At 56.2% G+C, this 27311-nt stretch overlaps 4 protein-coding genes across 7 annotated transcripts; 2 read left to right on the forward strand and 2 right to left on the reverse strand.

Annotated features, from left to right (window-relative positions):
• Positions 1–552: 552 nt before the first annotated feature.
• On the reverse strand, positions 553–10317 carry IK (IK cytokine). The gene is made up of 20 exons (XM_075056552.1): positions 10237–10317; positions 9426–9492; positions 9099–9191; positions 8563–8622; positions 7826–7993; positions 7627–7741; positions 6757–6827; positions 6598–6644; positions 6188–6351; positions 5960–6068; positions 5467–5506; positions 4826–5051; positions 4460–4478; positions 3879–3957; positions 3517–3597; positions 2903–2960; positions 2369–2457; positions 1944–2052; positions 1253–1287; positions 553–818 (listed from the first exon to the last, which is right to left on the reverse strand). The coding sequence occupies exons 1-20, from the start codon at positions 10250–10252 to the stop codon at positions 791–793; spliced, it is 1674 nt and encodes a 557-aa protein (XP_074912653.1). The 5' UTR covers positions 10253–10317; the 3' UTR covers positions 553–790.
• A 97-nt stretch (positions 10318–10414) lies between these two features.
• Positions 10415–11897, forward strand: NDUFA2 (NADH:ubiquinone oxidoreductase subunit A2). Its single transcript, XM_075056459.1, has 3 exons — positions 10415–10565; positions 10700–10806; positions 11699–11897. Exons 1-3 carry the CDS (start codon positions 10465–10467, stop codon positions 11788–11790), a joined length of 300 nt encoding a protein of 99 aa, XP_074912560.1. The 5' UTR covers positions 10415–10464; the 3' UTR covers positions 11791–11897.
• Positions 11898–11961: 64 nt separating this feature from the next.
• Positions 11962–19903, reverse strand: TMCO6 (transmembrane and coiled-coil domains 6). 2 transcript variants are annotated; one of them, XM_075056454.1, is made up of 12 exons: positions 19816–19903; positions 19028–19152; positions 18669–18778; positions 18345–18528; positions 16989–17093; positions 16239–16324; positions 14965–15081; positions 14160–14271; positions 13897–14071; positions 13657–13748; positions 12907–13074; positions 11962–12414 (listed from the first exon to the last, which is right to left on the reverse strand). In XM_075056454.1, exons 1-12 carry the CDS (start codon positions 19898–19900, stop codon positions 12250–12252), a joined length of 1524 nt encoding a protein of 507 aa, XP_074912555.1. In that variant the 5' UTR covers positions 19901–19903; the 3' UTR covers positions 11962–12249. The 2 variants fall into 2 exon arrangements, with proteins under 2 accessions (XP_074912555.1, XP_074912554.1); XM_075056453.1 differs by having other exon boundaries at positions 13657–13751.
• CD14 (CD14 molecule) lies at positions 17382–26536 on the forward strand. Of its 3 annotated transcripts, XM_075056456.1 has the most exons (3): positions 17382–17686; positions 20452–22040; positions 23096–26536. In XM_075056456.1, the coding sequence occupies exon 3, from the start codon at positions 23106–23108 to the stop codon at positions 24459–24461; it is 1356 nt and encodes a 451-aa protein (XP_074912557.1). In that variant the 5' UTR covers positions 17382–17686; positions 20452–22040; positions 23096–23105; the 3' UTR covers positions 24462–26536. The 3 variants fall into 3 exon arrangements, with proteins under 3 accessions (XP_074912557.1, XP_074912558.1, XP_074912559.1); XM_075056457.1 differs by lacking the exon at positions 17382–17686 and having other exon boundaries at positions 20421–22040; XM_075056458.1 differs by lacking the exons at positions 17382–17686; positions 20452–22040 and adding an exon at positions 22047–22307.
• The last annotated feature ends 775 nt before the right edge of the window (positions 26537–27311 follow it).

The following is a 27311-nucleotide window of genomic DNA, read 5'->3' on the forward strand; positions in this document are numbered from 1 at the left end:
ACCGCGGCCTCCTCCTTCTGCGTCCCAGGGGAGGGGGCGGCCAGGGACCTGGCGTCGCTTCGGCCCCTTTCAAAGTCTGGGGGTGGCAGGGCACCCCGAGGTCCTGCCCAGGGCCCTAGCCCAGCCAGGGGTCACCAGCAACATCCCCATCCAGCTTTGCCGGGTGCTGGTCCCATCGCACCCAGCCCGCTGCTGGTCTGGTTGGAGGCGATCGCCGGTCCCACGCCACACACAGCCCCACCGCTGCCACCCGTCACGGCAGCTTGTGCAGGGGAAGCGGTACGAGTCCTCTGCTTCAGGCCCTTCCTCTTACTGTACCCTACGCAAAGGTCCCATTTCTTCCCCACGTGCTGAGGCGCAGGCTGCTCGGCTGGGATTATTTCCCCTAAATAGGCTTATTTGCTATTTTTATCCAGGGCTTGACATGGGGTGCCTACCCCCCACCACAAAAGGCTCCCACAATAAACATCCTTAGCTAGGGCTCACTCTGTTAGACTCAAAAGGGCCTGGCCCCCCTGCTGATCGCACCTTCTCTCTGCCCATACAAACACGCAAATTTAATGCAGTTTTATTACGGCTACAACAATTACACGTCACAGGCTATACATCAAAACACGAGGAGAGAGCCTCAGCACGGCCCCACAGCACACGGCTGGGGGACACACGTGCTGCCCAGCCCAGAGGAGAAAGTGGACGGCTTAGGGGCAAGAAGAACACACCAGCAATCTCCAGGAAGGCAGCAGCCAGCAGGCCAGGGTTCCAGGAGCTGGAGGAGAAGATACTGGAGACATCAGTACTTGGGACGTTTCACCTCAACCCTGGAAGAGACAGAGGGGCAAGACAGTGGTGAGAATGCAGGGCAGACAGCTCCATCGCTCTCCCATCCAGAGCTCAGCACTGAGGTCCACAGTTTCACCCCACAGAAGAGTGGGCAGCGGGCCCAACAGCTCCTCAGGGCACCCAGCTGGATGGGGCAGAACTGTCTGGTCAAGGAAGAGCCCCAACAGGGCACCAGGGTCTGCTCAGCACCCACCCATGGCCCAGGGGAGAGATGCCCTGCAGGCTCCGCTGAGCTGAACAGGGCAGGAGCACCCCGAAGGAACCAAATGTTCTCCACTCCCCTTCAAGCCCCACTGCCAAAAGCCAGCAGGGAGGTCTCTGCCCCCTGCAGTCCCTGGGTGAGGTGGCAGGAGACAGCCAGGCCCCAGCACTGCCCTGCAGCTGAGCCAAGAGCAGAGACAATTTTACTAACCCATCAGCCTCCAACTTCTTCCTCTTCTCAATGATCTGCAAAGAAAGCACAAAGTCCCGTTACCCTCAGGGTAGCTGGCTGCCCACAGCCACAGCAGAGGGGTTGTAGAGTGCAAGATACTCCCAGGGAGAGCTGTAGCCAGGCCAGAGCAAGCTGAGGTGAGCTAAAGTTGTCCACAAGCTGCCCAAAGTTTGGAGAAGCTTGGCCTGTTCCCCCTTTGCTCCATTTTGGCCACCAAAGACCCTTTGTTCTCAACTGCCCCTAGCCCCTCCCGTACTGTTGGGGTGCTCATAGCCCGCTCACCCTGCCAGGATAACCCCCAGCTCTGCCAGTTAGAAAACAGGGAGCCGCTAAATATGCCTTGTCCCCTCCAAGCCCCTTTGGATGGCTCTGAGCTGCCGGTTTCGGACACATTCATCTGCTGCAGAGCCTACAGCAAAAAGCCCCCGATTGGGACTGCTCCCACGGCAACAGCTCTGAATGCAGCTCCAGATGCCTCTGCAGTCCTGAAGCCTCAAGTATTTGGCTGATGCTCCCACAAGGAGCAAATCCAGCTTCTAGAGAGCCAGCCCGTGGGCTGGACCGAAGAGCCATGACTAGGACAGCAAGGGCAGGACTAGGTGGGAGCTCTCCTGGGCTGCGCTGGCAGCTCACAGCCCAAACAGATGATAGCCCAGCACTGGGCACTCACCGCACTGATCTTCTTCCACTGCCGGTCCAGTTCTGCCTTGTCATTCGTCTCCTTGAAGCGACGGGTTTTGCGTCCCTCAGACATCTTGATCCCATACTGAAAGGCTGCCCTGGGGAAGGAGCAAGACAAGAGCTCAGTGCTCGCAGGGGATCCACAGCCTGCTGAGGGAACGGACATATCTGTCCCAGCCACGAGCCCATACTCCAGAGCTGGCTTGGGCCTCTGAAAGCAGCGGCTGTGCAGGAGTCCTCAAGAGTGATACTAAGAGCAAAGACAAGCCACCAGGCCCAGGATCCACAGGTCCTCCTCAGGTCCTCACCAGGGAACCCCCTTATTGCTTTAAGCTCCCCCAGCACCCAGGTTTGGCCAGGATGGCCACCTGCATCCAAAATCCTTGCTCAACCTTTCTCAAGGGCTGCACTCACTTGGGCAGAGCCTCTTTGTTGTTCATGTATTCGCTGTACTCCTCCTGGGTATCGAAGTCCCAGCGGCCCAGAGGTCCTTTCTTGTTACCCTGCAGTGAAAGAACAACTGAGAGCAGCTCCTTAGTCGACGCTGACCAGGGCTTCTCATGCAGCCCCACATGCCCAGGCAAGGTCTCAATCTCCCACTGGCCCCAGTTCAATGGGCTTGTGCACCCAGTCTGGCCTTGGCTCCACGATCCCCTCCCTGAGAAGCCCCAGACAGGAGAGTCCATGGAAAAGGGAGTCAAGACGGACTAGCACACCTCCCCAACATCTCCTGGTCGAGTGCCAGAGTGTCACAAATTTGCTGCCTGGGACAACAGATCCCACCCAGACCCAGGCACACAGCAGATCAGCAAACCCCAGAACACATTCAACACCCAGCTCCAAGGCACTCAGTGCCTCTGTAGAAGCCTGTTTGTCTCTTGTGGGATCCTCTCAGCCTGCACTGATGCCTAGTTCGCTGGCTGGTCCTAAAAGCTGGTGATGGCGTACCTGATCCATTTTGCTGTAGTCCACCTCTTCATCGCTGTCCACAGCCATATCATCCATTCTGTAAAGAAAAGCAAAGCAAGAAAAAGGTTCAGAGTGGGTCCATGGGACACAGATCAGAGCCAGGCTGGGAGCCATCTCTCATGGCCTCAGACCGAACACACTCAGTTCCTGGACCAGAGAGAAGTTCCTCCAACTGCAAGCCCTGCAGGTGAGCTGCACCACAAGGGCATCCAAGATTGCAAATGTTCCTAACATGACTCTGCAGCCTGAAAGCTGTTCCTCTTCAGCCGAGTGACTGCATTGTGTCCAGAGCTCAATGAGCACATGAATTACCAGGGAAACCGGCAGACTCCCAGCCACCTCGGCCTCTCCCTGGCACTGAGGGGCAGCAGACTCCAGGTAGCCATTTACAGCAGAGACCAGCTAAGAAAAGGCCAGGTCTACCAGAACCAAGGACTCAGGGAGCATTTTAACAGTAGGTTGCAACCCCAGACAAAGCCAGGCCGGCTCCTCCCAACAAGCAGCGAGCTGATGTTCAAGTTCTTGCTGCCAGAGAACAGAAGCTCCCTCGGCACACCCTGCTCCCATCCCGCAGCTTCTTGCTGCTTCCTTACGTAGCAGGGTAGCACTCGGCATAGCTGTTCGACATGCCAAAGAAGTCCCCGAGCTGCTTCTTGTCTTCTGGCTTCTTCAACGTGACAACAGTCAAGGAAAGCACCACCACAGAGCCTTACAGCTAAGGGCTGAGCACAGCCAGCCAAATAGCCACCTCCTGCCCTAACACAACCAAATTGGAGTCTGCAGAGCTTTTATTTGGTGTACGAGCAGCAGTGTTTGGGTGGCATTGCTCTGCTACAGGAGGAAAAGCCCTCCCAAGTAAGAAAGGACAGCCACACAGCCATGCTCAGGCAAGGCCTGCCTGCAAGAGAAGCCCAGCCCCACAGCTGGCCAGGCTGGCACAGACAGTAAAGGATATGACTCTGCTCCTTCCCAGCCAGCGGCTCCAGCAAACTTCTCGTTGATGGACTTGATGAGCTCCTTGGCTGACCCGGGTCCTGGGGTACAGAGAGCAGCAGGCTGAGCTTGGGGGAGGAACAGCTCACCGCAATACACATGGGGCTGGGGAGAGCCCCCTTCTGCATGACCAATTCACTGGGACAGGGTAACAGGCAGAAGGACAGGCTGCATATGAGGTAGAAGAGGAGGAGCCAGGAGAACACCAAGGAGCAGCAAACCAATTTGAGTATAGATGGGGGCGGGCTGATCCTAGGAGACCCTGAATCCTCCTCAGCTTACAGCCAGCATAAGGATGGTTGAGCAGGTCTGCTGCCAGGGAAGGATCTGCACACACACTCAACCCAGGCTGGCATGCAGCAGCCTGTAGGCACAAGACCACCCCAAAACCCTCAGAGCAGGCAATTCCCTCTGTCATAGCAGTCTCTGGGAGAACAGGGAGCTCACACAGGCCAGCGAGCCAAGCAGTTCTGAAATCTGCAACCCCATACCTCTGAGCAAAACCGTCCAGCCTCATTCAAATGTCCACACCACTTGACTCACCTTTGTCGATGTCGGTGGGCTGCAAAGAAGAGGGAGAGATACCATGTCACCCAGGAGGGTTGAAAGCAGGCAACTAACAGTACTGCAAGACTTGCAGCTCCACCTTAAGACTCTGTGGCAAGCACACAGCTGAACTATAAAAGCTACTAGCTCATGCTAGTCCTGCCTTACTTGCTAAAGGAGAGAACAAGCACCCCGCCACCCACCAGCCCCTAGCTGGAGAGACAGAGCTCAGTGACTGACATGTATGGGAGCACAACCAGAGACACCCGAAGCCACTGGGGTGACCCCACCAACCCCACAGCTGCATTCCCCAAGGGGCAGAGACCAGGTAGGACAGTCCAGGCTTCACGAGCAGCGGCTCACCTCATCATCAGCCTTGGGCTTCTCAAAGTAGCTGTGCCTCTTCTTTTCCTCCTCCCGCTCACGGTCACGCTCCCGGTCCCTGTCACGCTCCCGGTCCCTGTCACGCTCCCGGTCCCTGTCACGCTCCCGGTCCCTGTCACGCTCTCTCTCACGGTACCTCTCCCGCTCCTTCTCCCGTGGCATCTTTGCAGTGGAAGGCACATAATCCCCAATGTCTTCAAAGATGCTAGAAGTGGAAAAGAGCCTGCAGTTACAGGTGCTGCAAGTGAAGAGGCTACAACCACCTCCCTTTGAACTAGAACCTAATAAAAGAGCACACAGCACCAACACTGAGAGCTAAGGACTCCCACTAGAACTGGCCTCTACATCTGTCAGAGGTATTGCTGCATTTCTGCTCTCTTCTGTGACTGGACCTGCTTCTTGTAGTCCAGGATAAGAGAGAGCCCTTGCCTGCCTCAAGCCTGAAATCAAAAAACAGAGCTTGCCTCCAGCCTTGTCCTACAAACAAAGGTTTGCCTGCCAAAAAGGCACCTCGCTGCAGAAGCACTAACCCCAGCCCTCTCCAAATGTGGTGGGCCCAAAAGACATTCCTCAAGGCAGAAACCTGTGACCCCACAACCTGTGGGCAGGGAGGCACTTACTTCATATCAGCTTCAGGGGGCTTCTTCTCATCCAGCTTCCCTGCAAGGACACAACAGCAGTGAGAGGCACATCAACCACTCCACCACCCGCACCGTTTCCCTGTCCCAAATCTGGTTTCCAAGCCCCAAGAGTGGTAGGCCTGGAGGATGTCCTGACCTCCTCTTCGGTTACATCATATCTAGCCCCCTCAGGAAGCCATTTTGTCCCTCCCTAACAGGGGACATTTCCCCAAGGAACTGGGCCTTAACCAGGAAGAGTAGAGCAGCACAAGGCACCTTCACAGCTGTAATTTCTCAGCAGCCAGTCCCCTGTGGTCCTGCCACAGAACAGCCTGCCTTCAGGACGCAGTGCTCAGGGAGCTGTAGGAAATCGCTGGCCTCTAAGTCTACTGCCTCATTGCACAGGGGAATGCAGCAAATCAGAACACATCTCATTCTCTTGGTATATGCTTCAAGCATTAACTCCTACTACTTGGTTCCCTTCAGCTCCTACCTTTGTCTTTCTTCTTGAGCTTCTTGTTGCGGGTCCCTTGTCTGAGATAGGAGAGGATCTGCGTCAGTTTGCTGATGACAATGTCATTGGTGGTCAGCGTGGTCTGTGCCTGAAAGAGAAATCCTCGAGGAAGTATCCAACTCCTTTGACAGGGAACCCCTCCTGGCAAGACCTGCTCTGGCCAATTCAGACCAATGAAGTCAAGCAACCTGGACACTAGCTGCGTACCTCCATGGTGGGGCAGTCAGCCTTGCTCCGGATCAGCGTGGTTGGGATATCAGTGTCGGCATATTCATCATCCAGATCTACCACATAGGCCATCCTCCCTGGCAGGAACAGCTCATTCCGCTCGTAGGCCTTGTTCTTGAACAGAATGCGGTAGATGTTGCGACCTGGAGGGGAAGTAAATGCGTGGGAGAGCTACTCTTACAAGAGCAATGGACAAACCCATAGTGAAGCATATTTAAGTTATCAGAATCACCTCCTAAGAGACACGCTTCCTCCAGCCCTCAGGTTCAGGATGCCTATACCTCAGACTCCCCCTCTCCAATGACTAAAGGTCCATTCACCCTCCAGGATTTCTCCCACATTCATGGCACAACACAAGGTGGGGAACAGCCACATCCACACAGTCTTACCCAGCCGGGTCTTAAACTCAATTTTATTCTCAGGATCTTCATCTTTCCTGAACAGAAACAGAAAAGAAACAGAAGCATTATGCTAAGTGTATGCCTCCTCTGCATCCTCCTCTCTGTGACGCAGCTGCACTCAGGAATGCAAAATCCTCAATCACTCACTTAGTTTCTTTCTGGGGCTTCTCCATCATTTCCTCCTCTTCCTTCTCCTTGCTGGCAATCTCAGCTCGTACCTGGCCACAGAGTAAATCCATGCATTACAGACAAATCCATGCCACTGCTGCCTATCAGAACCAGTAAGCCCACTTCCACTAGCTCCCTGTCCTGGTTTCAGCTAGGATGGAGTTAACTGTCTTCCTAGTAGCTGGTACAGTGCTATCTTTTTGAGTTAGGTATGAGAAGAACGTTGACAACACTGATGTTTTCTGTTGTTGCCAAGTAGTGTTTATACTAAGGCAATGATTTTTCAGCTTCTCATGCCCAGCCAACAAGAAGGCTGGAGGGGCACAAGAAGCTGGGAGGGAACACAGCCAAGGCAGCTGACCCAAAGTGGCCAATGGGGTATTCCATACCATGTGATGTCACGTCTAGTATATAAACTAGGGGAAGTGGGGGTGGACAGGATCACCACTCGGGGACTAACTGGGCGTCGGTAAGCAGGTGGTGAGCAACTGTATTGTGCATCACTTGTATATTCCAATCCTTTTATTATTACTATTGTCATTTTATTAGTGTTATCATTATTAGTTTCTTCTTTTCTCTTCTATTAAACTGTTCTTATCTCAACCCAGGAATTTTTCTTCTTTTCCTTATTCTCTCCCCCATCCTACTGTGGGGGGAAGTGAGTGAGCAGCTGCGTGGTGCCTAGTTGCTGGCTGAGGTTAAACCATGACACTCCCCAATCCTTCATAAATCTTTCCCAGACTGACAAGATTGAAGCACCCATAAGTGGTAGCTGCTACCCTCTGCCCACCCCCTCCGCCTTTGGGAGTGGACAGGGTAGAAGAGCAGCATAGTGATATCTGTGCTCACCTTCTGCAACAGCGCAAAGTCCAGACCCTTCACCAAGTGAGTGTGCTCCATGTCACCACCCAAGAACTTGGACTCCTGGATCAACTGTCTCCTCTTCTCCGCAGCGGATTTATCCCTGTGCAACAAAAATGGAGGCAGTTAGGAGACAGCCACTCTGGAGCAGACTGGCTAGACAAGGCCATGCCGCGGGTTCACGTACGCCTCTGCTGTCGGCCCCACAGCCCTGTAGTTGGCAGTTGTGCTGATCAGCTCTGTTTCCTCATAGTCCTTGTTCACACCATCTCTCCTCTCCTTGGCTCGATCCCTGTACTTCTCGGCCAACTCCCTCTCGCGCTCTATCTCCTGCTGGCGCAGCTTTGCATAATAGCTGGGGTTGGAAAAACAGCTCAGTGTTAGAGTGACACATTCACACTTTTGATGCATCCATCAAGTAACAGCCCCCAAGGCCCCACACATGCCTGTTCTGCTCCCAAACCCTTCCCCAAAAACGTACTAAAGCACCATGGGACACAACATGCCTGGAGGACACCAGGCAAGATGAAACTGCTGTACTGAGACTAATTAAAGAGGAGCTCGGTCTTCCCGTCCAAAGGGAAGAGGTCAAGTGCAGTCCTGCTGCACAGACATGCCCCAAAAGACACAGTCATCAGTGTAGATGTCCCACCACTGCCCTGCTCTGCCAGACACCTGCAAAGCCTCTCCCGCTTCTTCTGGAGGTGAAGCTTCACCCCCATCCTGCTGCCACCCTCCCACCCCACATCTGTTCCCACAAGCAGTGACAGTCACTCAGTCTGAGCTCACTCTGCTTGGGTCTGAAGCCCCAAAATAATCCAGGCCACTCAGGGTTCTCAGGTAGCCCAAGAGCTCAGAAGCTGCTTCCAAGGGAGGGACGTGATGTACGAAGACAAGTGCTGATGCATTGCTTTCCCCATTTACCTTTTCTTCTTCCTCCTGCGAGCAGCTGGGTCTTCATCTTCATTGTACTCCCGGGGCATCCTGGAAAAGGGCGAGAAACCACACGTACAGTCTGCAGAGCCATACAAACACAGGCAGCTAGGCAGAACAGTCCCGCAGACACAGCAGGGCACCGAGATGCTCAAAGATGGGAACAGTACAGTCCCATTTCTCCCTAATTCCACTCTATCAGCAGGGAGACGAGGGGAAAGCACTGATTTTCACAGAACAAAAACTAAATCTCCCTCTTGTGCAAAGCATCTTAACAGGCATGCAAGACTCGCTCTGTTATTTACAGCAGTCCTGACCCACCTGTTTCCCCACTTAACACATACATGTACAGCTTGCATGGACCCAAGCACAAAGCAAGGCTGAGGTCTGCTCCTCGGGCCCTGTCTGCACACTCATTAGCAAAAGCCCCTTTAGATACCCCACTGCAAAGTAAGGCAGGAACGGAACCCCAGAGGGAAAGCGGACATGCTTTGTCCCACAGTCCTGTGAAACAGAGTCCTACTCACTCATGGTGGCGAGATTTGGATGGTGGCGCAGATGTTGGCGCAGCCCGCGGGGTCATGAGAAGCTTTCTGAAGTCTTCATTGGTCAGCTTAGACCTTCAAGGAAGAGAGGAAACAGAAACTGTCATCCCCCAATAGGTTTTGGCAGCCTGACTGCTTCTGAGGAGGCAGAGGGTTTACCAACACATCCTGTGCGATGGAGTCGGATACCGGGTCCCCATGGAGGGAGCCCAAAGGCTGCATTGCACCAGTCACTCCCAGCCTCTAGAAGGGGGAATTGGCCTTGGGCCCCATAGCCCCAGTCCAGTCCCATCCCAGTGTCATACTCACTGGTGGAAGGAGTGCGAGTCATCCACATCGTGGCCATCAGGGGCCAGGGGGTTGGAGAACGGTTCATCTGGGGAACAGGAGGAAAGACAGCGCTCAGAGTCTGCCTGCATGGCTTCAACCCCCTGCCAGCCCCCACAATCCTCCCAGCTTAGTCCCTGCTCAGGAACAGGGAAGGGAGCAGTGGTCACCCACCACCCTGCTCCTCTGCCAAGCCCGGGCCACTGACACCCGGGGGTAGCCTCACCAGGGCACATGGGACAAAAGGGTCTTGGTGTCACTGCCCACCACGGGACCTTGCTGCCCTCCCAACCCGAGTGACTCCTCACCCTCCCGGTGGCTGTTCTCGTGCCCCCCCGGGGGTCTCCCGTCCCCCCGTCCCGCGACTGCCCTTGCATCCCCTCTACCCCCAGAAACACCCTACTGCCCCACCCCGAGCGTACCGCAGTGTAAGTGCCCCGCGCAGGCGTTTCCCCCCAAACACACCCCCAGTTTATCCCCGAGTCCCCCCCTCCCAAGCATCTCCTCACCCCCTGAGCTGCCCCAGAGCCCCATCCCGGGAGCTCCCCTCCCTCCGACTCCTCAAGCCGTCACCGTACCCCCTCCCCTAGCAGGGCTCTTCTTCTCACCAGGCTGGACGTGTGCCGGGCCCCCCCCGGGGGGTCCCCCCCGCTCCCCCGCCGCAGCCCGGTACCCCAGGCCCAGGGTGGGCCTACACCGCCCTCCCCCATGCCGCTCCCCCGAGGGTCGGACGCCCCGGCCCCTGGGGTGTCCCGGAGCCCCGCGGTGTGCCCTGTCCCCCCGCCCCGCTCACTGTCGCGTTCCGGCATCGCTCCCCGCTCGGCAGCCCGACGCCACAGCCCCTCCGCACCGCCGCTCCCCTTCCCAGAACCCTCCGCGGCCGGCCGGCCCGTCCCCCCGCCCGCATTGGCCGGCCTCTGGCCGGCGGGCGCCGCGATTGGCGGGCGCCGCGATTGGCGGACGCCGCGATTGGCGGGCGTCGAAGTCGCACCCCCGTGTTGTTGTCAGGTTTAGAGAGAAGATGGCGGCGGTTGTGAGGGGCATCGGGGGCGGGTTGGGTCGCAGCCTGCGGGAGCTTCGCATCCATCTGTGCCAGCGCTCCCCGGGCAGCCGCGGCGTCAGGTGAGTCGGGGCCGGGCGGCTGCTCCGCGGGCGGGCCCGGCGAGGGGGGAGCGTGAGGTACCGGCCTGCTGTCAGCCTGCCCGGTCCCAGCGGACTCAGCCACGGGGATCCACCGTTCCCCCTTCCTTCCCCAGAGACTTCATCGAGCAGCACTATGTAACCCTGAAGAAGGCAAATCCCGACTTCCCCATCCTGATCCGCGAGTGCTCCGGTGTCCAGCCCAAGCTCTGGGCTCGGTACGGTAAGTGGGGGCCGCCCGCCGGGTCTGCAGCAAGTGGGGGGGTTCGGCAGTTACAGTAAGGGACATTGGCAGAGAGGGAGCAGCTGTCTGCGAGGCAAGGCGGGGACTGACTACAGACAAGTGTGTTACGGCTGCGTGACCTGGTGGGAGGTAAAAAAGGGACCTGCGGCTCAGAAGGTGGTTTGCCAGCTTGTGGCTGCCATTTCCCACCACGGTAGGATTCCTATACAGAAAAATGTTTCTGGTTTTAATTTGTTTTCCCTGCATTCTCAGTGAAATGCCAAGGAGGAAGCAGAAAAGCTCCTTTGTAAAGGCTTTGTTTTCTTCCTAAAGCCATCTGGGCTGGACAAAAATAGCTTAGAAACTTTCTTTCAGAGATGCAATGACTCTTTAAGCACAAGTTTCCCAGTGCGAGTGCACAGGGCAGTAGAGCCTGCTGATGTAGTGCCTGTCTCTTGTGTGTATGTGACTTGCTGGGAAATATACCCCTGGGTAGGACCTGCTGTAGGAACAAGTTTTTTCAGCACGATTTTACTGAAGCGTTGGTGAGCATCTTGATGTGACCAGGCTGAAAGCCATCAGGTTGTTTTGGGATGTGGTGGTGGCCTCTGCCCAGCTGCTGCGCAGCAAAAGTTAACAAAAAGAGGCAAGGAAATGTGTTGGGCTGCACTGGCTTCTCTCCAATGGAAAGGCTGAGAAAGAGAAGGTGGAAACAATAACTTGGGCACAGGGAGGCACTCTGGGGAGTGGTGGGTGCGAAAGGGTGGTGGTAGGAACCTGGGCTGTGACACCAGTGGCGCTTGGGAAACCTAAACCAGGGCTTTGGGTTGCCCTTGCTCTGGAAAAGGACCAAGGCACCTGCCCCCTCTCTCACCCTCTCTCTTTCCTGCAGAGTTTGGCAAGGAGAAGAGCGTGCCGCTGAACAACCTTACCGTGGACGAAGTGGCCAAGGTCTTGGAGAACATTGTGAAAAGCAAGGTGTGAAGACAGACAGTAAATATGTGTGCGCTGGAGACTTGACTGATGATCTTTAATGTAAAACATGTATCTTTTAATTTATCAATCACATAAATGCAATGTGCTTACCCTGAGCTTCACAAGTTGGGTTTAAAGTCAAGAGGAGATGTGGAGGGAACAGCCAATTCAGGAGGGTTTACACACCACCTCCCCATCATCAAGAGCCCATCTGCCCAGGTTGCAGCTCAGCTCTGCCCCTGCACCAAGCTCTGCAGAGGCACGAGGCAGCCTGCTGGTAGCTATGAGGTGGCAACAAGGATGGAAACACCCATATCTTGCCAAGGGCCAGTGTCCCCATGCAGCCAGCATTGGTACTTACAGCTGGCGGTTAGACCCCTAACCAGCCCTTGGGAATGCAGGGCACAGGGTGAACGAACAGTTTACTCCTCCTTGGAGTGCAGGGGGAGGGAAGGGAGGTGGGGTGGCCTAGGAGAAGGCAGACAACGTGGCATGGCAAGGACTGAAGGTGGAGGCTCCCAGGGGCTGCCCAACCATGTCCAGCAGTGCTCGTGCCCGATCCTGGAGTTCTGGGGTGCTCTGGTGCTGCTCAAGGGCCCGGTGCCCGCCTTGCCTGACAAAGTCAGCAGCAGCCTGTGCAAGAGGTGGGGTGAGACCTGGCTGCCTGCCACCTAAGTATAGCTGCTACAGCTGATCCTGTCTGCCCAGAGCCACCACTGTACAGCCCAGGGAACGGGGCTGAAGGAATTCCCCAGAGCCCTACTAGATGCTAAATTCCCAAGCCAGCTAAATCCAGCCATGCTGATTGCTGGCTGGGAGTGCACAGGGCTTGAAGTCAGTACAACTGAATCAAAAGAATTCCCCCATAATAACCTCAAAGGGTACAAACAACCTGCCTAAAAAACAGTCATTGTCAATGAAAAGGAACTCCTCAGAGAAACAAGAAGGGTTTCCACCCTCTGCATCACACAAGTGCCCCCTTCAGGCACATGTTTGGGTGCTGAAGAGTGGGGGGCTAGCGTGGCAATGACTGAAAGCAGTGTTATTTAAATAATAGTAATCATCCCCATCCACAGCTTTATGATGTCATGCCTGATTCTGGGGCAGGTACCCCCCTGCTCTTACCTCTGGCCAGTGCAGGAAGAGGAGGTGCAGCAGCTCGAGGCACTGCCCCACCACTTCAGGGTTGGGCAGTGTGAGGGTGGGCAGCAGCAGGGGCAGGGCAGGCTGCTGGTGCAGCTGCTGGCAGTAGCCTGGCCCCTTCTCTGCTATATTGCACAGAACTGTCAGGACCTGGACAGAGAAGCCGTGAGAGGGAGTGAGCAATGAACACTTCATTAGTAGGCAGATTCCTGACAGGCTTAGGACGGCTCTCCTCCCCATGTTCTCCCTGGAGGTCCTGCCAGCTGCTTCCCCAAAGCCATGTGCCCATCAACCAGCTGGATTTTGAATGGTCTTTAAAAGCCGCCTCCATCACCACTCGAAGGCACTGTTCATCCCTGTGCCAAGCAGATGCAGCTGTACCACCCACCCCTTGGCAAAGCATCCCTCCAGGACCCCCTAAAGCTTTAGGGTTTTCCAAAAGAAGGTGGCAGCAGCCTCCCTGGGCCTGCTGCAGCTGCTGGCAGGCCTGGCCCCAAGTGAACATCTGCCTTGGGATCCCTTTTCTGCTGGGGCAAGACTCCGTCAAGGGTAAATACAGACACAGTGACTTCAGGGGAGGTGGATGGTGACTCTATCACAACATGAGACCTTCTGCCAAGCTGTTGCTACTGCCCCAAGCCAACCTCCAACTTCAGCACTGTGTGTGTGGGATTCATGCTCCTTAAAGTCCAGCTCTTCCCCCCAGACCTGGGACACAAGGCGAGGTCTTACCAGCACACTGGCCATCTGGGAACATGGCAGGAGCTGCAGCAGGGCTGGGAGCAAGTCCAGGCCCAGCAGAGTGGAGCAGAAGAAGGGCTTGTCTGCTAGGGTGGGCAGAGAAGGAACATGTCAATAAAAACAAGGTTTCTGAGGGAGGTCTCTGTAGACAAGATGCCATGAGTCTGCCAGCAATCAAGGCAGGTCCCAGCAGCAGCTCCGGCTCTGCTGACAGCCCCGCGGGACACTCACCTGTAAGGTTGTTCAGCAGCCAGAGACACTCCTGTACGATGAACGGGTGCTGCTGGAGGAAGCACTGCAGGATGAGGAAGAGGGCGATGAGCAGGCGCTCATCCTGGATCTGGACTTCACAGTCTGTCTCCTCCGCGAGCAGGTTGCTGAGACACCGCAGCACTGGACAGACGAGCTGTGACAGTGGGAAACACAGAGCCCTTTAGCTGGACCAAATCCCCACAGCAGTGCTGAGAACAGCCAGCACCCTGCCTGCGTCTTACCAGCTCCAGGCCCTCGGGAGCATCTTGGGGGATTTCAGAAGCCAGGTCGAGCAAGAGTGAGGTGAGGGCAGGCAAGGCCCCCAGTGACAGCAATGCCGCGTTGGCTGTATGGCTGCAAAGGGAAGGGACAGCATGGTTGCTTTCAGCACTCAGAGAGGGAAAACTGCTGCAGCTGTTGCCTAACAATGGGGCCTGGAAATTCAGAGCAATCTCCTGAACCACCATAGGGCTTGTTTCATGTTTGAATAGCAGCTTGTTTCTGAGTTTATGAGAAAGTTTAAAAGCCAGTTTAAAAACAGATCCACTGGAATTATCTGTGCGGGTCTGGAAACAACAGCCCCGATCCTTCTTTGAGTACCTACACATTTCTTTCTGCTGGGGCTGCTGAAAGAGATGGCACTGGAGCAGCCATGCCAAGGCAGACAGAGACTGTTGGCAGCAGCCAGCCTGGCCAGGTGACACTGAGCCAACCCCAGAAGCATGAGGATTCAGGGAGCTTGCCTTGCGGGGTGCAGGGGACAACTCCAGATACGGGGAGGCGATTGGGGGGGGTTTGGAGGGCTAGGAACAGCCTTCTCAGGTTTATCACCTGTTATTATCCTGTAAAGAAACTCAGTGACGCTGCAAATAGCATGTGTGTCCTCAGATACGAGAGCTGGAATGCCCAGGAGGGCAGGGAAATTGCTTTCCGAAGGGAAAGGGGCAAGGGAAGGCAATCCTGGTCCCCTCACAGGACCCTGGGCCTTCATGCCTCTCTCTTTGGCTGCCCCCAGGGAATTCAAAATGAGGAGAAAAGCATGTTTACCTACAAATGATGTAGTGGAGACACCATGCAAATTCCACAGCTGCTCCTATCCCAGCCTTGAGGCCGGAGCAAACCAGTCGAAGCATGTGCTGGGGGAGAACAGAGTCCAGAACCAAGCTGGGGTCAGAACAGCAGAGTTAATGGGAGGCACAGGCCAGAGCACAAGCAGGACAAACAACTGGCAGAAAGACACTAGCCCTGGCCACCAAGCAGAGAGTTGCTCTTGCCCATACTGGGGGCCTCATGCTCCAAAAACACACCTAGAGGAGACTCTTAAGGGCTGCAGCCTCAGGCACCACTAAGGCCCAGCACGAGCTGTAGCTGTCCATGGCAGGGCCTGAGGGCACTCAGAACACCTTGGCTGGGGTCACATTTTTTGCACTGGGGGCTGTCAAGCTGATCTTTTCCTCCGCAGGAGGAATACAGCCAGAATTCCCCTGCGAGCCTTCCCTACTCAACACTGTCCTTTGCTGAAATACCAGAGCTGTCTGCTCAGATGAGGCTGAGGGAAAAAAGTCAAGCCCTGCACCCTGATCTGCAACAGAACCTCCACAGTTCTGATAGGATTCTGCTCTGAACTATTAATATCACTGGGATGAGAAAGGCGTTGCTGTCCCTGGCATGCAAATACCATGCTGGGCCCCAGGGCCCATCCTGATGCAGGGTTAAGAGGCTGTCATGGTTTAACCCCAGCCAGCAACTAAGCACCGTGCAGCCACTCACTCACTCCCCCTCCACCCAGTGGGATGGGGGAGAGAATTGTGAAAAAAACAAAAAACCAGTAAAACTCGTGGGTTGAAATAAGAACAGTTTCATAGAACAGAAAGGAAAAAAAGAATAACAATAATGAAATGACAATAATAATAAAAGAATTGGAATATACAAACCAAGTGATGCACAATGCAATTGCTCACCACTCGCCGACCACTGCCCAGTTAGTTCCCAAGCAGCGATCCGCCCCCAGGCCAACTACCCCCAGTTTATATACTGGGCATGACATCACATGGTATGGAATACCCCTTTGGCCAGTTTGGGTCAGCTGCCCTGGCTGTGTCCCCTCCCAACTTCTTGTGCTCCTCCAGCCTTCTTGCTGGCTGGTCATGAGAAGCTGAAAAATCCTTGTCTTAGTATAAACACTAGTTAGCAACAACTGAAAATATCAGTGTGTTATCAACATTCTTCTCATACTGAATCCAAAACATAACACTATACCAGCTACTAGAAAGAAAATTAACTCTATCCCAGCCGAAACCAGGACAGAGGCTTGGACTCACGGTATGATCTCTGTGGGGGCTTCCTTGGCTTGGAGGAGCTGTGAGAGGACGTAGCCCAGACCTTCCAGCACAGCCTCATGTGGGGACTGCAATCAAACAGAACAAAGCTAATCCTGCATGACACAGCCAGGGGATCCCTGGGTGCCAGCTGCCGTGCTGGTGAGAGGGCGATACCTCTTTTTCACACCAAACCAAGCAGGTGATCCATGGAGTCTCTCCATGCTGGAGAAAAGGGGGCATAGCAGGGGACCAGGGGTGACAGAGCAATCTGTGGCCACACCAAAGCTGAGCTGTTCCCCCTCCCCACACTCAACATGGGCTGCAGCTGTAGGGATCCAGGAACCCAAACACAGCAGCAGTGCTGCTTTGAGCATTCAGATCTGCAAACGACAGCCCTGCTCACTGTGTTGGTCTCATATGCCTGCTGGACCCAAGACGTGCAGAGGGGAGAAGCCTCCAGCTCCCCATGTTACAGACTGGTTATCGGCAAGCCGCAGTTACGGATATGAGACATTCAGCTGCAGAAGAGCACAGGGTGGTCACCCGAGCCCCAAAAATGGAGTGCAGGAGAGCCCATGAGAGACCCTCCCCTGCAGGGGAACAGCCCTCTGCAGAGGGGTCTCTGCCGGTGGCCACAGCTGGAAGGAGGGCTGGTAACTCAGTACCGTCAGCCAGCACCTCAAGGGCATAAGAAAAGATGTCTTTCTGGGGCAGGGCAGGGGAAGAGTGTGACTGAGCTATTTCACCCACCTGGATGCAGGACGCCAGCACTGGAATGATGCCCTGAGGCAGAAGCTGCTTCCTCACAGCTTTGCTTTCTACTACCAGGTTCCCCAGCGTGTACAAACACAGCTCCTGAAACATGCCCAAGAGAGCAAGTTACCTCCTCTGCACTCCACAGGGGGACTGTGGCCAGCCAGCAAGGCCTCTAGGTCCCTGCACCCTGGGACTAGGGCACACACTTCCCCTGAGCAGGGCAGAAGCTGTGTTCAGAGGGGTAAACAGAGATGGATACTGCTGGATTCTCCAGCTACCCCATTCCCAGCTGTATCAGCTTCAATTTATTCTTTTTCTATCTGGCTCAGGTCAGGATCTGATCACTTCTACTTTGGAGGTTTTTCGGGCTTCTAATTATTGCTACAACATTTCTCTGAGACACCTCTAATTCCACAGTATTCTGGAGACTGCTGGTGTGCTGCATTAAAATGTGATCATCACCTTGGGGTTGCTCCCCGTCTTGGTCCTTAGCTCTGATCCTGTCTGCTTCTCAAAGGAGCACAGTGCACTGCAGAAGGCGCACTGCTCGGCAGCTGGAAAAACACATGGGTGTTCCAGAGCTACTCCAACTGTTCGCTCCTTCGCCCAGATCAAACTGCACAGCTTGGAACCACAGACGCTCTGCTCTTCCTCCCGACCTGGCCAAAAGCCTGCCTGCTTGTTGCAGGAAGGTAAGCTGACAAAGTAGCTGTTCCTGCATCCCAGACTGCTGCTGCCCATCTCTTTCACTTCTCCAAGATCTTTTAAAACACCTAAACTGGCCCGCATCTAGTATTTCTGCTTTACCCGCCACACAGACACCAAGGTACCTCCCGTCCAGGTCCAGCCTGCATCAAGAGGCCAGACCACGTGTCTGATGATGGAGTCCAACTGCCACAGCCTGCAGTTCCTGCTTCCCTAAACAGAGCTTGGAGCTCAAGAGGAGGAACCCACTGCAAGTGGGGCAAACCACTGCGTCCTGGGCTGTGGCAGGAGGATTTGCCTGGCCCAGATAAGGCTTGGGAGCATTAAAAGCAGCCTGCAGCTACCTGGAAGGAGGTGCAAACACAATGGATCCAAACTCCTCTTGGTGTTGGGACAGGCCACAGTGTAGGGGGTCTCCATATTTCCAAGACTTGGCCAGACAAAGCCTTGCTGCCCCGGGCTAGCACTGGGGACAGTCCTGCTCCAAGGGGAAGGCTGGACTAGAGACTCCCAGAGGGCCCCTTCCCACCAGCACTCCTATGTGAGCCATGTTAGGCTAAGGTTGGCCAAAAAAGGTCAACACCCAGCTGCTACCAAAAGCTTATCAGGTGCCAGAGCCCCGGCAAACGTAAGCACGGATCTTACCGTGAACTCAACGCTGTGTCCTGAGAGGTAGGTGAGGAGATAGGAGGTCACTGGCAGACATGCCTCAGCCACAGCAGGGTCACTGGAGTGGGAGAGCTCGTGGAGACAGCGGGCTGCCTCCATCTGCATGTCAGCCAGGCTGCTGGTGAAGAGCCCGATGAGTGTCCGGATGCTGCCGTCCAGCCTGGTGGAACCCAAAGGGTGTTGTCACCTCCTGCCTTCCACCCTCGGCCACACACCAGCTCACCCACACAACAACCGCGACAAAGAGCCACTCTGGACATGCCCTTGGTAACAGCCATGCAGTGCCAGACCTGGGCTGACCTGACAAACTTCTGCTGAGTCTCCTTGTTCTGCAGAGCCCAGCGGAGACGGGTGAGTGATCTTTTCCTGTCTTCTGAAGCCCTCTGCACGCCTCTGAGCAGCTCAAGAACCTATCCGAAAATTAAAAGATGGGTGAATTTCAAGCAGTGCCAGGGTTAAGATTTCATCCCATTAATCCTGGAGGCAGAGAAACGCAGGGTGCAAAGATGGTCACAAAGAACCTTACTGTTTCCCACCATGTCTGGCAGTGACTTAGAAAACACTCCCAAACCCACCTCTGCCCAGGCTCCTCCACATGCCTAGAGGCTGGGGAAGACCCCAGGGACCCCCATCACCACAGAGAACGTCATGCTTTTCACCTCATCCTCTGAGAGAGGGTCCGGCACGATCTCTGCTCCATCCTGTCCACCCTCCTCTGCTGCGGTGTCCTCCCGCAGAAGCCGCTTGCTGACCAGCTGCTCCTGCCGCCGGGCTTTCCTGAGAGCTGTGATCGAATCGGTCCCCGTCACCACCTGCCTAGGTCAAGATGCTTTTCCATCCACCAAAGAGCCTCATCCCTTTTAACAGGGAGAAACTGCCAGTTCCTTCTTGTGCGAGCCAGGGAGAGATACACGAGACCGTGACTGCGCTCAGACCTTGCACGCCGCAGGGCTGCGGGGTTGGGCACTCACTCATCAACGGGCAAAGCCACGGCTGGGCAAACTGGCATGAAAGCAGGACAGAGGCGTGAGGACCATAGCGGCCGCACCGGGAGGGACCCAAGGCTGGTTTTACATAGGCGAGACCTTGGAAAACCCAAACTGCAGGGAGGTGGTTGAGGAAATGGGGCATCCAGGGCAGAAAACTCACGTGGATTAAAAAAACCCAACAAACCACTGTAAAATGCTACCCCGAGTGGGCAGGGCGCCCGCAGATGCCAACCATCCTGTGCACCCCCAGACGTGGCGGGGGGGCCGGGGCTCTGTTTGGGTCCCGCTGTGGGGCAGAGCCGGCGGCCGCGGGGACTCCCACCAGCGGCCCCCGTCACCCACGGCGGGGGGGGCCGAACCCGCCCGGGCCCCTCCGGCCCCGAGACCTCGGCCCAGGGCCCGGCCCCGTCCTGCCGCGCTGCCCCCTCCCCGGTCCCGGTCCCGGTCCCGGTCCGGACCTGCCTCTCGCTCTCGCCGCCGGGCCCGCAGCTCCTCCGCGCCGCCGCCGCTGGGCCCGACGCCGCGCCGCCGCCGGCCCCACATGGCGGCGGAGAGAGGAGGAGGAGGAGGAGGCCGGGCCGGGGCGGGGAGAAGGGCGGGCAGGGCAGCGGGGAGGAGGCCGGGCGGAGCCGGGCCGGATCGCGGAGGTGCCGCCGGGCAGCCTCGGGAAGGGGGGCCGCGGCCCCGCTCTTCCCCCAGAGGGCTCGGCCGCCGGGGTCCGCCCGCAGCCCGGGGAGCCCCGGGGCCCGAGGCCCAGTCCCCCCCCTTCTCCTGCCCGGCTCCCAGCCCGGCAGGGCCAGGATCGGCCCTTCCCGGGGCAGGGGCTCTGCTGGGGCATCTCCCACCGTCCTGCTGCTGCGGCTTCAGGAGGGCGCTTGGGCGGCCCCGCTGCGGGGCGAGCGCATGGTGACCCTCTTCGGTGCGGTCAGCGGTCACGGCACTGGCTCCGGGGACGGGGCACAGGGCCTGCATGCGGGGACACGGACACGAGTGTGCACAGCGAGGCGGGGGGAAACCAGAGGATGAAGCCCTCCTGCCTTGCAGGGTTGAAACCAGCCAGCCTCTGGGCTCAGGCACGGTTTCTGTCCCCACAGGGCTGGAGTGCATCTTTGTTGAAGCCAAAAAAAGCCCAGAGACTCACCAGAAACGTAAGACAACAGGGTCTCGGTGTCCTGGGATCTTCCACGGTGGTGATGAGAACAAGAAAGTTGTCACACAAAAGGTGCTTCCAAAACCACATGTCTTTGAAGCAGGGTGTGGCTGGCCACCGAGGAGATAGAAGAGCTCATTTTTCCCCAGAAAGGCATTTGGGGGAATTTGCAGCTGGTGGCCAGGAATGAGCAATTAAAAGGTACCAGACCCAGAGAGAGCTGCCGACCTCACCAAAAGGAGTAGTGAGGAGAACTCAGAAAGGCTGCTGTGATTTTTCCATGTTGCATACAGCAGCAGTTTTGTGTAACCCGAGGATGGAGAAGAGGAATCATAGAATGGCTGAACCCCTCTACACAAGAAGTTGCTCAAGGAAAGGCAGCAAAGCAGTGCAGCGCTCCACTCGAGATGCCAGGAATAAGAAAATGAGCTGCAGTAGATCTAACAACAAAAAGGAGACTTTCCCTTCACCCACCCAGCATCAGAGTGCGTGGGACAGGCAGCTCTGGCCCCAGCTGTTGTCGCACTGATAGTGTCTCTCTGTAATGCTGCGTTAACAACAAACTGGGAATTGCATCTTCTAGCTGTGCAGTTTTGTTGCCTTTCTGAAACCAACACAGGCAGAGAAATCCCCAGGGAAGAAAAAATCCCTGACAGATCTTTCCAAATGCCTGGTGGTCTCTGCTCGCTGATGGAGAGCGTTAACATCTTGGTGCAGGGACAACCACCAGCTGCCAAAGGAGCATGGGACAAGTGATTTGAGTTCCTTGGCCAAGCCTAGTAGCTATCTTGCCAAGGAAGCCGAGCTTGGGTGAAGAAGTGCCCTTTGCAGCATTGGGCTGCGCACACAGCAGATGGGAATTTGTCCTGTCCCCACTCTACATGGGACACAGCCATCTGGGGATGGTCTGGATACTGGGTATGACAGTCCTGTACCCTTCTGCATTGCCTTGTGCAGGGTGCTCAGCAGCTGGTGGGCTCCAAGGCACATCAAGCCCAGAGCATCTGGAAGCAAAGGTGTGTTTGGACTGGTCCCGAGAGTGCATTTAGGGCACCTTGACTGCACTCTCTTCCCTCATCCTTCCTAGGAAAGTAAGCAGAATTGACACTCGGACCAAAATCCTTCCCAGCCCATGGCTGTGGGCAGCTGCAAGAGTCCCTTGCTGCAGGGAAGCGAAGCAGAAGTGAATTGGGCGGCTGCTGCGTGGAGCGTTGCTTCCTGTGGCACAGCCAGCCCTGTCCTGCTTAGGAAGTCACGCAGCGGGAGCAAGGGCAGTGCCCAGGAGCCTGCCTCGAGGTGCCCATCAGCCCCGAACACGTGGATCTAAACACAGCCAGGACAGGCTGCGGAAGCACCAACGGCAGCTGGAAGACACCTGCAGGCACTGAGGTCTCATCCGGCTGGAGGCAGAGGAGGTTCAGGCGCCGGAGACAGCCAAGCACTAGCAGAGCCTTTGGCACCTAAGCCGTAGGTTTGGCAGCAGCTAGAGGAAGCAGCCGTGGGGCAAGGAAACGTTTCGGTGTGAGTTGCCTGGTGAGTCACTGGACAAACCCACCCCGCTTCGTGCTGCCCCCCGCAGTGAGGGAGATTTCACCTAAGTGCTGGAGGAGAGCTTCTCCCCGGGAGGGTGGTGCAGCCCCCGTGACAGCACAGAGAGCTCCGTCCTGGGAGATTTTTGAGACGCAGCCAGAAAAAGCCGTGGCTGATCCGGGCTAGTGCTGGCAACAGACCTGCTGGAAGCAGGAGGTTGGACTGGAGACCCCCAAAGACTGCTCGCCACTGCCCTGTCTGGGTGCTCAGGTAGAGCTAAGTCAGCACATTCTTAGGAGCTTTTAATCTTTGCTTGCTGCTTTTCTGCGATCTGTTTTATAAGACTTTCCCGTCAGCTGGACAGCAAAACAATACTCGCTGCTGACAGATGCATACAGACCCTCAGAAATTATTTTCTACCATCCTCTTGGAGGCTGGTAATGAATCAAATCTCTGAGTGAGAAAAAGGAAAATATGAAGCCCTCTGTTGCAATTTCCTGCCCCAGATTACAGAGTGCACCATGCAGAGAAACAAACAGAGCTGTGGCTCTCCCATCCTGCGGTCAGACTGATATAGCTGGCTTCACTGTCTGTAACTCAACATTTCTAGTTTCTCCTGATCTGTGAGATTTCCTGGTTGCTTAGGAATGGGAGTCTGCAGCAAAGCAGCCCAGGCCAGAAAGCGCAGAGCCCGGTAGCTGCTGCCTCAGGAGGAGCCACCCTGCTTCGCTGAAACCCTGCTTTTGGGGTGGGGTGAGACCACTGCCACCGGCTCCCCACCGAGGAGCGGGTGGCAGAGGTGTAGCTTTTGGGTGTTTCACTGGTGATTTGAGCTTTGCCCTGAGTCGTGGCTGAGTAGCCAGGCAGGTGCTGGTGGGGTGTGCTGGACCCACACGAAGGGCAGTGGGGCAGGAGGGACGAGGGCAGCGCCGTCTGCCTGAGGGGCGGCTCTCTGGGGCCGAACCTGCCCAAGGCAGCCCTCCAGTTGGCTGGATCTGAACGGTCTCCTCAGCTGTCACAAGAGTGCTGCCTTTCACCATTGCTCTCCTCATTTCTAGGTTGTTCACCATGAACGTGGCTGCTCTCCTCCTCCTGGGGCTGGGGCTGTTGGAGGCAGAAGGCAGGTGTTTCTTCAATCGCACTCAGGAGCACTGTGTGTGCTATAACCTGTCCCAGGAAAGCGTAAGCAGCATCATCCAGTGCCTCCCAGCCTCTGTTGTGGAGTTTTTGGGGGGAGAGCTGGAGAGATACATAGCCTTCCCAGTCAGCAACCTGGACCCCTCTGCCATTGAAATGCTGGGCTCCCTTGTCATCAGGAAAATAATTTTTGGTGATCTCCTGGTGCCTGAGATACTCCTTGCCCGAGTCCTAAGGCTCTTCTCCTACACCCAGGTGCAGGAGCTGGTGTTTGAGCGCTGCATTTTCAAGGGGAGAGGCGACTGGGATGAAATGGCCCGCCAGGACTTGCCCATATTGTCCCTGCACTTCCACAACGTGACATCTGCCCCGCTGACAGGCCGTGAGCAGGACTTCTCTAGTCTAAGCAGCTGGCTGGAGACCCTGCAGGAGCTGGCTGTCACTGGCTCCCATGTCACCAACCTGCCCTGTGGCATCGGAAGGGTGTTCAGGGCTCTGCGCTCCCTGGACATGGCACAAAACAGTGTTGGGGATGAGAGCTTGATGCTCGCCTTCTGCAAGGGGGCTTTCCCTCAGCTTCAGGTACTGAGTCTGCAACGCAACAACCTGACATCCTACCACAGCGTGTGTGAAAGCGTGCAGCTGCTGCGTGAGCTCCAGCATCTAGATCTCAGCCAGAACAAGCTCATGGCAGACCTGTCCTCCTCCTGCCAGTGGCCAGCGTCCCTCCGAATTTTTAACTTGTCCGACACTGGCTTGGATAAAGTCCTCACACCTCTGCCTCCCAGTCTAGAAGTGTTGGACATGGGCTGCAACCACCTCCATACTGTAGACATCTCCCTCAGCTCCCTGAAGAAGCTCTTCCTGAGCCAAAACATGCTGCAGGCTTCCCCCTCCATCAGGAATTGCCCCATGTTGGAGACCCTCCACCTAGACAACAACTTGATCACAGAGCTGCCATGGGATGAGGTGAAGCTCCTGGGGCGCCTGTGGGATGTGGCTGCGGCTGGCAACCCCTACAACTGCTCGTGCTCTGGGGCCGGGGGGCTCCAGGCGCTGGCGGGCATGGGGCACCTTGCGCAGGGCTGGCCCCAGGACTACACGTGTCACTCCCCACCTCAGTACCAGGGCAGGCTGGTGAGGGACGTGCCGGTCTCAGTGCTGCAGTGTAACAGTGCTGCAGTTATTGCCCCTGTCTGCGTTGCCCTCGCCCTGCTTGGGGTAGCCGGGGCCATCTGCCTGGTCAGATCCAGGCCTGGGCTCACCCGGCCCTGCCGCAGAGTGTGAAGGGGATATGTGACCGTTCCCACCAGTGCTTCCACACAGGGGCTTAGCCCCAGGGGCTGCAAGGCCAGGATCTCTGTGGGAAGACTCACAGGACCCCCAAGTTCTGGTGAGGGGCTGTCTTGATATCCCCATTCCAGGCTCCCCTGTGGAGCAGGACTGTCCCCAGCATTATCCCACAGTGGCTGTAGCTCTGCCTGTCCAAGTTTTAGGGAAACCCCCAAGCAAAGCTCCTTGCCTTGCGTTGTCTCAGGGCTGCATCCTCCCAGAGGGGTTTTCCTTATGGCCAGCTCTAACTCCCCAAGCCCCAAGAGGCACCCATTGGCTCTGTGATATCATCTGCCCTGAACAAGAGATGTTCAGCTCCGTCATATTTGCACCGCTGCAGGTGGTGCTCAGATGCCCCAAGCCTCACTGGGGTCTGGTGGTCCCCACCCAGAGCCCCCCCCCGCCCCTCCTTGTAGCCCTGTGCCCCCCAGCCCAGCTGTTCTTGCAGCCCCCGTGGCCCCTTTGCTGATCCTCCACCTCTCCTTACCTGGGGCTATGGCTGGGCATGGCTGTGAGGATACCTGGGTTGTGAGGATGTCTGCTTAACTGCTATTTAGCATAAGAGAAAAACCACAAAAGACAGGAAAATTAATAAATTAAACACCCCTATACACAAACACTAACAAGCGGGAGGTAACACAGACAGCAACCAAGACCTGAGCTCTCAAGGCGCTGGTGGACAAACCCCTCAAGTGTGACCTTGAAGAGGTTCACTCAGAAACTTTTTAACTGGTAGGAAGAAAACGGGTTTATTCTAGGTTCTGGGTTATTCAGAAAATGTCTCATAGGAAAGAGAAAATTGATTATGGGATACTGAGGGAGACTGGGGGAATGCAAAACTTACTGGGGAATGTTTATGGAAAGCATCAAAGGGAGGGTCATGGTGGGTGGGTAGGGAAGGAACAAGCATAGGAAAATGGGGATGGGGAAGAAGGGGGCTGGTGGTAGGTAGGCCACACTTGCTTGGCAAAGCCCTGTGCTTTGTTCCCATGGTCTGTCCTGCCTTCTCATTAAAATCCATTCCTGGGTATTTTCCATGTCACCTCACTCTCTATTCTGTTTGTGCACATGTGTGATCTGTGAGCAAACACAGGCTGGGACTAGCCGGTGAGTGGGAAACCAGAGTGTGGGAAGACCCAAGGCTGGAGCTAGAGAGTGGCTAAACAGGGCCTTGGGTCCAGCCATGGATCTGTGGTGGATTTGGGGTCTGTTGCGTGTTTGAGGGCACACGGGTGTGCACCTGCCTGTGGGTTGAGGGTGGGGTTGTGGGATTGTGCCACCAGCCCACATCACCCCTGAGCAGCTGGAGAGGAGGGATGGGGCTGTGCTGCCTGTGTGCTTGTGTTCGTGGGAGCACCGTTGGTGGTTAGATGGGTGCAGGCAAAGGCACTGCTCAGCTTGTGTTGACCCGTGTGGACACCACGTGTCTGCGTTTGCATCTTGGAGATTGGTGCTTAGCCTTGCTGCTGGCTGGACCTGGGAATAGGGAGCAGCAGCCGCTGTCTAATGGATGAGGAAGGAGAAATCCCTGTGTCCCAGAACCCTAGTATTTGCTTTCCCTTAGCAGCATCCACGTGAAGCACAACCCCACCCCTTGCTCTGCTCCTGATGGAGCCCCAGGTGCTGCTTGCTCCATTTGCAATGATGGCTCATGTCCAGCCTAGCATCACCCTCACGCCTGAAGACATTTGGGCAGGCAGGGGCTCAGGGAGGCAGGGGCAGTGTTGTAATCTCATTCTATAGGGCGAATGGTGGCAGACGGAGGGACGCGTGTGCATCTCCTCATTGTGCCTGGTCCTGTCGAAATGCAAGGGACAGGGGCTGTCCTGGGACCTCTCTTCTGTCTCCCACAGTCTGCATTTCCACAGACCACAAAGATCCTCAGCGTCAGCATTTCCTTCTGTGCTTGCTTGGTATGACTGATCTCCAATAAATGTGATTCTGTGGTTTGTGGTTGCTTCTCGTGTCTAGAAAACCTTCATGATAGTCCAAGGTCCCTCATCTCCTGTCCCCGGCTTGCAAAGATGTCCCTCTTGGAGCCAGGAGCATGCCAATGGTGCGAGTGGGTCCAGGAGCCCACTTGTGTCCCACGGTCCCGCTGACTCCTTGCCCAGCAGGGCTCAGCCTCCAGAATATGGTGCCTCTGGGTTGGGCCTGGCTCTGCCCGGCTCTGCCCACACAACTGTGCCTGACATCCCTTAATAATGCAAGGGAACAGGATCCCTCTGTGTAACCCCATCCCCTGTCCTGTCTGAAACAGCAGCTCAAGGGCTGCTGCTGCTGAGCTGGCTATGGACGCCAGGAAGGTGAGTGCCATCGTGGGGGACATTACAGGGTGGTTTGGAGGGATCTGTCCCCTGCCTTCAGTGCAGCATGGCCGGGCGCTGCCCAGCTCCCCAGGGGCTCATCCAGTTCCTGGCAGGTGCTGGGTGCGTGGAGCTGGACCTGTCTCATTCCCCCTCCGTCCTGTGTCCCAGCAGGCTGAGCAGGATATCTGCGTACGAACAGCCGTGGGACTCCACCAGGCAGAAGGTAGAGCTGGGGCTCAGGACACCTGCAGCGTCCCAGTGCCTTCAGCCCAAACCCCCATGTCAGGGAGCCAGGCTGGGGCAGAGCCACAGCTGTGGTGGCACTGGGACCACTGGCCATGCTGGTGGGCCTGGCCTGGGCAGTGGTGATGGGGAGGGGGTGTCCTCCCCACCCTGGTGGCTCTGAGCACCGTGGTTGTAGCAGGAGGGCTCTGGAATGATGTGAAGCCCTGCAATGCGGCCCCAGGCTGCGGGGTGGAGGGAACAGAGCTGGGGT

Source organism: Buteo buteo, chromosome 24, assembly GCF_964188355.1.
Source record: "Buteo buteo chromosome 24, bButBut1.hap1.1, whole genome shotgun sequence".
Classification (NCBI taxonomy): Eukaryota; Metazoa; Chordata; class Aves; order Accipitriformes; family Accipitridae; genus Buteo; species Buteo buteo.